At 30.3% G+C, this 12,577-nt stretch overlaps 1 protein-coding gene across 4 annotated transcripts in view; it reads left to right on the plus strand.

The window, feature by feature from the left end:
* Positions 1 to 12,577, plus strand: part of LOC142323434 (epidermal growth factor receptor kinase substrate 8-like) — an 81,383-nt gene that overhangs the window by 59,730 nt on the left and 9,076 nt on the right. For all 4 annotated transcript variants that reach the window (XM_075363044.1, XM_075363041.1, XM_075363042.1 and 1 more), the window contains 3 exons: positions 5,770 to 5,853; positions 9,341 to 9,521; positions 11,372 to 11,507. In XM_075363044.1, coding sequence (XP_075219159.1) covers positions 5,770 to 5,853; positions 9,341 to 9,521; positions 11,372 to 11,507 — 401 coding nt within the window. The remainder of the gene's footprint in view (positions 1 to 5,769; positions 5,854 to 9,340; positions 9,522 to 11,371; positions 11,508 to 12,577) is intronic.

A 12,577-nucleotide genomic window follows, 5' to 3' on the forward strand; every position in this document is an offset into this window, starting at 1 on the left:
TGAAAAAACTAGTTTTTGTATTTTAAACATTTTACATCTCATCATACACATTCAATTCTCTATAATATCTTATAGAACCCACTCTTTTTTGTGTATATGTAGCTTTTTTCGGAATGATTACCCAATGAATAATTCCTTGGATATAAAAAAAGACAATCGATATGGGTTTTTCTCTTGTAACTTTCCTAAGTGCACAATTTTCTGATGAGGAGGGAATGTTAAATGTGTTCTGAACTTTCCTGTTTTCATTTTCCGATTTTGTTTACATTTGGGATTTTGTTTTATTAAAATCCCCAAATTTTATTAGTAGTAACAGTTCAACACAAATATATCAAAATTTTAACACATGCCATCAAATTGATGCAATTAACCCTCTTTTCTCATTGCACGAAACTAAATGAATGTGGTACAGATGTTACTAAATTTTTCTCTTACCCACTCTATTTTATTTATTATTACTACTGGTTGTTGCTACAAGCAACCTTGTTGAAATCAGCCTATCCTTAAGCATAATTATTTTCACATTTTTTTATAATCTTTGGTATTTGGATGGAGATCAGTCAACTGTTGAAAGACATCTCCTTTACAGGTGTTGGAAAAACATTCATCTATGTAAGCTTTTTTTTTAATTCTTAAATGTTTCTGTAGCACTCTTTCCTAATTTCAAATAAAATTTGATTACTGGTCTCTGCTCCATTTTTACTTTTTTGATGGCATTCTGCAAAGTACCTCTACTATTGATGTGTCTAACTCAATTCTGCTGTGGACCATTTTGTATGATTTGTAAGAATTTCCCAGCCCATATAAAATTTTCTTAAATATCATATATTGATTCAGTAACATAAACAGGATAATCAAAACTCATATGTAATAAACATTTAAATTTTTATTCAGATCTACAGAACATAAGTAATTAGAATTTAGTTTCTATAATCATTTTATTATAATTTTTATTTAAAACTTACATATTCAATATATTTATGAAATTATTTAATTTGGTTTTCCAGAAACCTGCTACTGTTTACTACCTATTAGTTTTTCAATACCAGGATCCAAAGACTGGGAACATACAATTTTAGTATGTTGGAAAGACGATTATCTGTCAGTCTTGATCTACATGCCATTTTGTTTAACTTCATACCTGAAAATAATTGCTTGTATAAGTTTGTATTCCTTAAGTAGCACATAATTTGCTTAGCAAACTTTTTAAACTCTATATTTTTCACCTAAGAAAGAATATATTTTTGGAATTCTTAATTCTCTACATTTGTCTTTCAAAACTGAATCATTTTTCTCACATTATTGTGAGAAAGAGCAATTTTGATTGTGTTTTTATTGCTCGCAAGTAGAAAAATGGGTCAAAAATCTTTCTCAACATTAGTTATTGTAGAAAACTTGCTATTATGTCATATATTCATTATTAACTTATTTGTGCCTTGCAATCTAATAAGATTGCAAAGTTAAGATTATTAAGGTGGCTTGTAATATCAGTTAAAAATGCCAGATCCTTAACCCTTGAAGGATATTTTTATAACCAATACAATTCCATCTCAAGAAAAGCAGTCATTTCTTCCGAAAGTATATAGAATCTTTTTAAAACTTTGTGGTGTGACAACCATTAAACTTTTGTATAATAAGGAAGATCGTCGAATTCAGATCTTTTAAGACAAGAAGTTGCCAATGGTTGAGTGCTCTTGGTCAAATAAAGTTGATTGTTTTTATCACTGTTTTCAATACATTAGCCATTTTAAATACAGAACTCATTATTGAATAAGGCAGTAAAAAGCCATAATCTTCGGTTTATCTGAGTATTCAGCTCATAATTTTATTATCAGTTTTCATGCAAATCCTCAATTTTCACCTGCCATTGATTTAGCACTGACAGTTTTTACAGACACATCTGTATCAAGTGGAAGCTTACACTTTTCTAAAATGCTCCACAGAACATCAAAAATATCTTCTCCAGTTGTAGTCCAAGAAGAAGGATAACTTCCAACAATTCTTCAGTGATCCTCATGTTATTATCGCAACCATAAAAAAATACAGCAACTTAAGCAACATATATATATTGTATAGTTAGCTACATATATAGTATTATATAGTTTTCATGAATTTTCTAAATACGTTGACTGCGAAGTGATTTTTTTCATCGTTTTTAATTTTTCTTCAAAACCTGATAATTGTTCTTTGTGATTAGTGTTATAATTCTGTTTAAAGTTGCATTCTTTATCAGCTGTTAATAGTTTCCTTACAAATTAAGCACTTTTCTATTCACTTGCATAAAAAAATAGTTCAGCTCCTAGTTTTCTTGGAATTTTCTTTCTTTGACCTGATGTAAGCAACATTTTCTATATATAAATTCCATGATTGAAATTAAAATTAAAAAATTTTTAAAACTGTTACGTATTTGTTAAAATATAGATAACAAACACAAGACAACAGATCATAACAAAGAAACTAGTTTAAATTAAGTATCTTTTTGATAAAATTGTAAGAAAAGCTACATTTGCAACTTAATCACCAGTGCATGACATAGCAGCATCATAACTTGTGCAGAGAAAGTATTACTCATTATAGAGTATTAAAATGGCAATACAGATAAATTATCACTGCAACGGCTACTTGCTATTTCCCCTGTAAAGTATTATTTACTTTAACCTTTTATTACTGGGCAGGACACAAAAATTCCATTGTCGGCCAGTTGTGGCCCATGGGCTGCCAGTTTGATACCCACGCTTTAGCAAATCAAACCTTGTACTGTTTTATCTTCTCTTCGATACCAAATACAGTGGATGCAGTTTCATTGGTTATCAGCATCTCAGTTGTTTTTCTTTTAGTTTAAATGTTAAGTATTAGCCTTAAGCCAACCAGTAATTGCAAATATATAAACTGATATTACCAAATCCATATATTTGAGCTCTTACTAAATAGAAATCTGGAATAATGAAGCCTGCACGTACCTAAACTAGTATTGCAGCAGTATGGTTTTGTTAAAACTAGTTGGCCTTTGGTATTTTTAGTGTACTCTGGTCTAACATCATGAGACATGTTTTAATAGAATTCAGTCACCATATTAAACCAGTTAACAAAATCCTGAACTGCTTAACAATATTTAATGATTATTCTAAATGAGTAATATATTTATATTAATTTAAGAAATGAGAATTAAATATTATATGTATATTAAAATGCACACAGTTAGATATAAAATTATTTTTGAAAATGGTTTTTATACTAAAACATCACAGATGGTTGTTTAGGTACAGTTTATAAAATTACGTTGTAATTTTTGTCAAATACTGGGTCTATTACTTTGTATGTGCACATGTATTTGTAAATTTACATGTACATTAAAATTTGATTGATAACAATAATCAATCTGTAATAGTTTTATGTTGGAGAGCGGATTTAGTTAGAATGATCATCAAAAGAACTTATTTATATGTTGAAAGTTTTTTGTCCTGCAATTTGTGCATTAAATCTGTTATATGTACGTATTTTGTGCTGTTCTTTGTAAGTGTGAAGGTGTAAGAAGTTCTGCAGAGCTGTGATATTGGTGAGTGGATTATTGTATATTCTAAGCATGCTACCTGGGTTGAGTGGTATATCTTAGTGTTGAAAAAATTATTTAAAACAACTTGCTTCATGTAAAGTGTATAGATAGTTGCAAATGTGCTTTTGAGCTGTCGTACAGCTCATTCAATAACCATGTTGAGATATTTTTCCAGATAATTAAAAAGAGAATGACTATTAAATATATTCTTTACAAAATCTATATTAGTATAACTTTTATTTAAGTTAAACATAAATTCTACATAGTTACATTATTCACAATCAATGATGGGGTTTCTTACTATTTAAATGCTAATCTTACATATTTGATGCTGCAGAATACATAGTAAGAATATAGCAGATTTTATAAATGTACATTAATTAATACAAAATAAATCTTACTTTTATAGATTCAAATAAAATATTATCATTTTATGTTATCTTTTTCATAACCTTATGTCTGAAAAGTTCTTGAACTAAATTAAATAAAAACACAGATTTAAAGATAAACGAATGTATTCACATCAGTCCTCTACATAGAACCCTTCTCTAATTATACACTTGTTGCAGCATTGGTAGAGCTCGTCAAACGCTCTGGAGAAATCACTTTGTGGGATTGCCTTCAACTGCTTGGTGCAAGCCCTTTGGATGGCCAAAATGTCATCGAAAAAGCAGCCTTTCATTTTCAACTTGAGTTTCGGGAACAGGAAGTATTCTGCTGGAGCCAAGTCAGGTGGGATGAGATAGTGATTTGATTTGCAGTTTAATAATGTATTAAAACTGTTGCCATGTGTACTGGGGCATTGTAATGCAAGAGAGTCCAACTGCCTGGATCCAAGTACTTGAGCCGGATTTGACGAATGCGATGCATCAGGTGTTTCATTGCTTCCAAATAGAATTTAGAATTCACGGTTTGATCAGTTATGACAAATTCATGATGAATCAGGCCCTTTGAGTCGAAGAATGAAATCAACGTCGTTTTCACTCTTGATTTTTGCTACCTGACTTTCACCGGTCTTTGTGTTTCAGGACTCAACCAAGCAGCAGATTGACGCTTTGTTTGCAGATCATACATGAAGCCCCAGTTACAAAACATTTACATGAAGCCCCAGTCACAAAACATTTGGGTCGCTATCGGCAGTTTCAACTAAGTCTTGAACGCAAGAAAGATGCGCCTGTTTTTGTTCTTTGGTCAAAAAGTGTGGAACGAAATGAGAGCACAACTTTCAGTGGTTGATTTTTTCTGTTAGAATTGTATGTACTGTGTCTTTACCGATGTTTAGTTCTTCTGCTATGGCCCAAAGGGTAAGATGAGGTTGTTTGAGCAGGAGCGTGCACACTTTCACAACATTGTCATCTGAACAGCTGTTGATGGCCTTCCGCTTTGTTCGTCATCATCCAATGGCTCTCTACCGTCTTTAAACCGCTTCCACCATGTGTATGTTGTAGTACAAGATGTGGCTTCATCACTGAATGCTTGCTGTATCATAAAATAAGTTTCAACGAAAGATTTTTGAAGTCGAACACAAAATTTTATTGTGCTTCTCTGTTCCATGTTGCGAGCTTGCACAAGGTAACATGAACACAACGTATGCGGCCGAATGTAACTTGAGACTGGAGTGATGAAACATGATGAAATATTGCACACATACTTATCAGACATTGTACTACATAGTTCCTTGGTTGTCTGAGAGATGGCGGTACTTGTTCGACTACAGAAATTTAGTTCGGGAACTTTTCAGACCTACTGTGTATTCTCCATATGTCTACTACAACTAGCCTAAGAAAGGTTACTGAGCTAAAAAAAATACGATAAATACAGAACTCTCAGGAATGCTGATAAATTAGAGCTTTTATGCACATACTTACCTGGTAAATTCCTGATACCTTGTGGGAGTAAATATTTTATTATAATAGTAACTGTAACTAATACTTCTTAAGTTGTTTATTTGACATGTATACTTATACTCTTGCTACTATATACATAGAGCTAGCAGCCTGCAAGGCATTGGTCTACACAGTCATCATTTAAAATTGCTGGAAGTTAAGAGTTAGTAGTACTGTGAGTGTACATACTGAAATGATGCACACATGAAGTTGTTAGACTTTATATTTTTAAAATATTAATGACACATTAGTTTTATGTATAACACTAGAAATATTCAGACACCTATAGTTTGTTAGTTAACCGTACTTCCTCTTTTTTTAATTTTCCAGAATTGCATCCTGTAGCTACATCAAAATATAATGAAAATGCTCCATCCGATAACAGTAATAGAAATAAGCCCTTAGAAACGCAGAGTAAGTCTTACTTTAATGATTTTATAATATTAATGACATCTTTTTAATTACTTAAGCTAATCAATATATTCTGTGTGAAATTTTTGATAAAATGTTATTACAGAAATCCAAATGATTTTTGATTATAATCTTTCAGGTTCCATAACTGTATGAAAATGTTATGACATATTTGTTTTTTATTTAATACAAAGAGGTGTTATGATAAATAATAAAATTACACTTTATAGTAATCATTCAGGAGAAATGTGAATAAAAAAGTTCTACCCAGTTACTAAGATAGCAACTATTTTGATAAATCTTAAAGAATAATTTAAAAAATTATGATTAACATGTAGATGATAAAGTTGAACTGTACAAATTTCACAGCTTATACTTCTTTCAAGTAATTAAAAAATTGTTAACATTTGTTAACAATTAACAATGATTATATTAATTTAAATACTTGAGCACCTAATAAAGTGTACTGTTCTCTATTTTCATATCTCTTTGTAATTACGTAAATAAAGTAAAGTAATAAACAAATCTTTTTAAATCTTCACAATTTTTTTAAAAAATACTGCATAGTAAGGATATATATGTTTTAGTATTTAAAAATTTGATATTGAAATCAGCACCAAATTAAAAACAGCTTCCAACATCATACTAACCCTTAATTTTACACAAACTTCTAGTCTGTTTATTTGTTAACTACTGTTTTTAATTATTTCATTTTACATTACACAGTTTTATTTTTATTTCAATTACAGATAGGCTTGTAAAGAGCACTGCTTCTAAATAATATGTTACAAAAAAATATATATTAAAATAATATTTACGAAAAATACAAAGGCAAAATCCTGTATCTTCATTAAAAAAATGAATGCAAAGAAACAACATATCTACTTAGAGTTAGCTTGTGTTAAGAGGACTGCTGGAATATATATTGTTTTTTTTACTCTAAGTTTTCCTAATAATTAAAAAAATTTTCACACAAATACTTTAAATCACAGATTGACGTTGGACTGTATATCATTTTGCTATAATGATCTAATTAAAAGGGATGATGAAAAATATCCTCATATCATCTGTAGATGCTGTAACTTTTTGTCCAAAAAAAAGAAGATTTTTCTACTTAATTTACCTAGAAAAAAACTTGCTGTGGGATCATCAGAGAAACTTATAAATAATAAAAAAGAATCCTAAAAACAGACCATTTGGTCTCAAGAAAAGTTTGAATGTATATAAAAACTATATGGATTGAATTGAAAATTTACCATTTTACCATTTTTTTAAATACCATACAAGAAAATCAGATTAATACAACTAACTTATGTTCATGAATAAGGCAAAACCTCTGCTCAAGAGGTTAAGTCATTAATTTAAAAATTTTATGGGACTTGATGAAATACATTTCTGAGGCAATTGTAAAAGTGTGTTTATTATTAGATTTAGATTTTATGATTAGGAGGCTTGGCTTAACCTGACGGATACTTTGGCTGCTAGTTTGGCTTTTTAGCAATCCCAACCAGGGAACAGAATCGCAGAAACTATCTGAACTCTTGGGCAGAACCATAGAGTGGAATTAGTTCACCAGCCAGCTGAGACCTGATGAAAAAGCACCTGCCCCACTGGTTGCTAGAAGATGAAAGCATGGACCCATAGGTGGAATCAGGGTGCCAGGTAGCATAAACCCCATAGTACTTATCCAAGAAAGAAAAAATGAAGGTTAAGGGTAGAAGAATGGGACAATCAACCTACAGAGGGACTGCTGTCTCTGATTGGGGTAATTAACAGACTTACCAGAGATGAAAAGTGTAACTTAGAAAAAAAATACAGTGTCTCCAAAGAAGTATGAAAGCAGCTCCTTCCATTCTGAAAATTATACAAAGTTACTGCATAGAAGTATGATTAGCTCATTTCCATAAATAAATAAAAGTGTAGTCACCATTTTTGAAGATTTAAAGAAGAATGCTAATAGAAAATTAAAGGCTATTTTTCAGATTACTTAAAATATAAAATTAATACTCTGACAAGTTATTGTTTTCATACTTAAATGTTGACTACACTTAATTACTTTAGTTGAGATTATTGATAGATTGTGTAGTAATTGTCTAGGTAAAGAAGAAACCTTACAATGAGGAGGAAAATATGGCCTAAATTAACATTTACATTCATGTGTTTTATATTTGTTTAAATCTTAAAATTATTTATTATTATAATTTATATTATTTTTCCTTATTATAATACAGTGGATTTGTGGTTTTACAGCTTTATATGATAGATAATAAATAAATTTGTTATTTGTTTGTTGCTTGCCAGGTGTAGGAGAAAGTAAAAAAGAAAAACTTTGTTTTTTATTATCATATTCTAAACTCTGTGATACAGTTTAATCACAGAGTTAAGTTTTATTGTACGTTCTTGGAATAACTAAAAACAGAAATAAGCAAGCCTTATGTAGCATATTTTTTTGTACTTCAGTGCATTGTAATAAAGAATCTGCTGTTACACTTATTAAATGCAACTAAAAAAAAAAAAGGTTTAGTAAAAAGGAAAGATAGCCTGTTAAAATGATTTTTTTTTTGTTATAACAAAGTATAAATGTTTAACATTTTAGAAATAACAGGAGAATGCAGTAAGGTTATCCTTAAGGTATATCCTTATTCTAATTAGTAATTCATTTCATTTGAATATGTATTTTTGTCTTAACTTTATTGACTGGCTACAATGAATGTTTGTGGTATGGGTTTTTGTAATTTCAAAATTAGCTTTAAATTATAAAACTGCTCTTATAGTACTTTGATTTTAAATCTTACTCAGAATCAATATAAACTTTATACATAAATTTTCCTATAGTGCCAGAAAACTTCAAATATTGACAGTAAGGCGATTTTTAAACTTCTAATGAGGAAAACTGTGTGAAAAAACTACAGTCTTTTTAGACATCTTCCATTGCATGTGTTATAATTTGAGTGGTATTTTGTATAATTTGACCTATTGTTTCTTAAGAAAGATGAAGTGAAGGAAAAGGGTTAAAAATTCACTTCAGTTTGTTGGCACTGAAGGTTGAAGCTCTGTTCTTTATAAGTACACTTCCAAGCTAGTGAAAAAATTGAACCATTCAGAACTAGTCTTTCTTTCATTCTTGGTACGCATTTGTGGGAAATAGGTTGTGGTAGGGATGTTTAATAAAAGGATCTGAGGCAACAGTGTGGTGGTTCCTCAAACCTGTGTTGATAGGTATAAGGCTACATTCCAAACCTCACTAGTGATTATCTGGTTCATCAACGTGCATGAATGGTATTTAATTATAAGTTACTAAATCTAAAAATTAAATCTGTTTTGGAAAGTTGTGTTTTCACTATATAAGATGTAATTGCAGATCTCCTTAAAAGGAAACAACCTCACCTTTATGTAGAACTGCTGTATAGGAAAAATGTAATTTTGTATACTGTGGTTGAACTGTCATCTCATGAAGGGATTGTTAGGTTTTCATCTTATTTTGTTTCAGTGTCAGAACCTACTGATGCAGACTTACTTAATACAGAATTGAGAGATATCCTTTCTATGGTGAAAGAAAGAAATCATTCAAGGAAAATTGAAATTCTTAGAACTCCTCCAGTTTTTATAAATTCTGCATCAACCCCTGATGAAGTTCAGAGGTGGCTGGAACAAAAGAAGTTTTCTGAACGGTAGGCTTTGTAACAAGTTTAGTAAGTTTACATTATGATTTTAAATTACTAGGAAAAAATTGAACAGTAATTGCCATGAAAACTTGTAAGCAGTTTTTTCATATGGTGTTCCATCTTTTTTTGTTATTATTCATATTCATGAAAAACTGATACAACCTAATGACAGTAACAAATTTTTTATTTAACTTCATGTGAATTACCTTTATTAATTACAGATTACTGATTAGTTTAAATATAAATGCAAGAGAATATCACTGAAAATGTAACTGTCACCCTAGGAAAAAGTCAGGGAGGAGATAAATCAGGAGACTGAGCGAGCCACTACCTCTTTGAAATCCATGAAAACATACACATAAAAATGTTCAAATGTCCATAAAAACTCTGATCTAAGAAAGTCATATTGTTGTTGGCTGCACGAGCCTTAGAATTGTCCGGCTGAAACCACATGTACTCTAGCCAGTCTGCAAGTATAGTGTTTATAAATTGTTGCACCATCTATATGTAACACTCACTGCTCACTGTGCCATGAAAGAATGTCATGAAGATTTGCCTACATGACCTTGCACACCAAACACCCACTTTTTGTCCCGTGCAGAGGAGACTTGTCCAGCTGATGTGGATTTTCTGTACACATGAAAATTGCATGAATTCTATGCAATCACATATCCAAGGTGGAACCATGCCTTATCAAACCAAAACTAATCGTTGACTTCTTCTCCATCTGGTATTACAGTTGACATGAACCACTAACAGAAATTTACATGTTTTCCAGTGTCTGCAGGTAACAACTCGTTAACAACATGACTTTTGTATGGATGCATCTTTAAACACTGGTCTCTCTGTTGGACCAACGGAGAGACCAGACTGACTAGATAGGTGTCGCAAAGACTTCTTGAGACTAATAGAATATGCAGCTTGCACATTGATCAACTTTTCTGGTGTTAGCAATTTTGGTCAACCACTTTTGGCTTTATATACCACATTCCCTGTTCCTTAGAACCTGTGGTAGAGGCGCTTGATGGAGGACTTGTTTGGTGCATCCACACCATACGTTTTTTTGAAGGCATTCTGGGTCTGGGTATAACTGGCACATCAAATATACTGAGAGATAATTAATGTTCTCTGCTGCATACTGTAACCTATTTTTCCTCAATTAAACCTGCAACAAAAGATGGAAACATTCTTCCATAAGGTTTTGTCACCTTTTGAACACCCTTTTTATAATAACGTTGAAGTAATAAGAAAAATATTGTAACAACCATAATATTGCTGTATAAAATGTTCATTCTAATTTTGTGAAAATAACTTAAAACATCAGAACACTTTTAACATAAAAATACATTGTACACTATTAGCATAACACAAGATGAGCATAATGTAATAACCATCACTTACAGTATTATTTATGGTGCGTTATCTGTTTCCAGAGAATTCCATTGCAGTATTTTATTGACTTTAATAGACAAAAAAAGAAAAATATAATGTGTTGAATCCCCAAATAGATTACTAGGAAGGTACGTTTTTATAAACTTGCAGAGGAAGAGTGATTAAATCAGTTACCCTGGAAATTTTGAAAGTGATAATAACCAAAAAGATAATAGTCACTGCACTAAACATTAAGTGCTTTTAATAATTTAACACAAAAAAATTTAACATTGGATAGCAAAAGGAATTGAAGATGGAGTAAAGCCTTGAAAAAGCATATTTGCTGAAAAAGGTAAAAGTATTCTTTCAGCTTACTGCTAAATGTGAAATTCGGTATATTTTATTTGTATATTTATTCTTCATGAGAGGGGTTTTAGGATATATCCATTTACCTTAATATTTCTGAAAAACTATGTTGGATTTAGGACTTGCAAGCAGTTTAAAGGCATGAAAGGAGAGGAATTGTTCACTTTAACCAAACAGCAGCTACAGGAGCATTGTGGAGTAGAGCAAGGCAAACGACTGTACCATTATCTTTTACTTCAAAGAAATATCTCTGGTGTAAGTAGTAAAAAAAATGTGTGTATTACAAATACAATTCTCATTTGTGTAAACTTTTCTTATTTAAAAAAGTGAATATCTTTAAAGTATTGCATATTTTTTGTGGATATTAATGTTTGCTTTTTTCCTTTGGCCATCAGTAATTTATATGGTTTGACATACTTCTTTGTACCTGTCTATTATGTGTTAGTCTGTTAAGGCCGGTTCACACAGAAAACTGAGCTCAACTACTGTGAGTTTTATTGGTTTAGTATCACTCTCATTGACTAGATAAACTAAGGTATGATTCCTCTTTTCCTTTTTGAGTTTTGTGTTGTTTCTGTTCTCCTAAGGTGAAGTTTAGTAGTTTGGTTATGTTTGCCAAAATGTCTTCTTTTTTTTTAATTCATTTCATTTAATCCTCTGATTTATGTTCCACGTAGTGTGTTTGATTTGTTCAGTTTATCTTTCATTGTATTATAGAAACATTTATACTGAAATGTATAAAACCAAATGGGATATTGTAAATAAAATAGATAATAAACACTTGGAACTAAGATTGTATAAAATTTTAAAGGTTGAATGACCTTAAAATGTGAAACTGCTCTGCACAAAAATTAAATTTCAAACAAATATAAATATATTGATATCAAATTTCAGATGTGTAATGCTACTAAATAACTGTGAGTGTCTTAATCTTATAATAAAAATTGGATTAATCAAAAAAATTTAAATAAGCATAAAAGTAAAAAATTTTCTCTAACAAAATTTACTTTGGAAAAGGGGAAAAGATAGTAAAATAGATGGAAAATATCAATTAAATTGATATTTTCCATTTATACTTATTATTTTTTTAAATCATTTCTTTTAAGAATCATAATCCACTGTACTATATGCAAATATATTTATTTTATTAGATCAACCTAAGTACAGAATAAATGAATAAAGTAGGATGACTTACCTTATTCCACCATATACAATTTACATGAATAAAAGTTTAAATTCTTAGAATAAAAAAGTAAAAGAATAAAAAGATTAAAGGCTTTAAATAAAATTAATAAATGAATGATTTGTTATTATATTTTGTGAAG

This window comes from Lycorma delicatula, chromosome 4, assembly GCF_047948215.1.
Source record: "Lycorma delicatula isolate Av1 chromosome 4, ASM4794821v1, whole genome shotgun sequence".
NCBI lineage: Eukaryota > Metazoa > Arthropoda > Insecta > Hemiptera > Fulgoridae > Lycorma > Lycorma delicatula.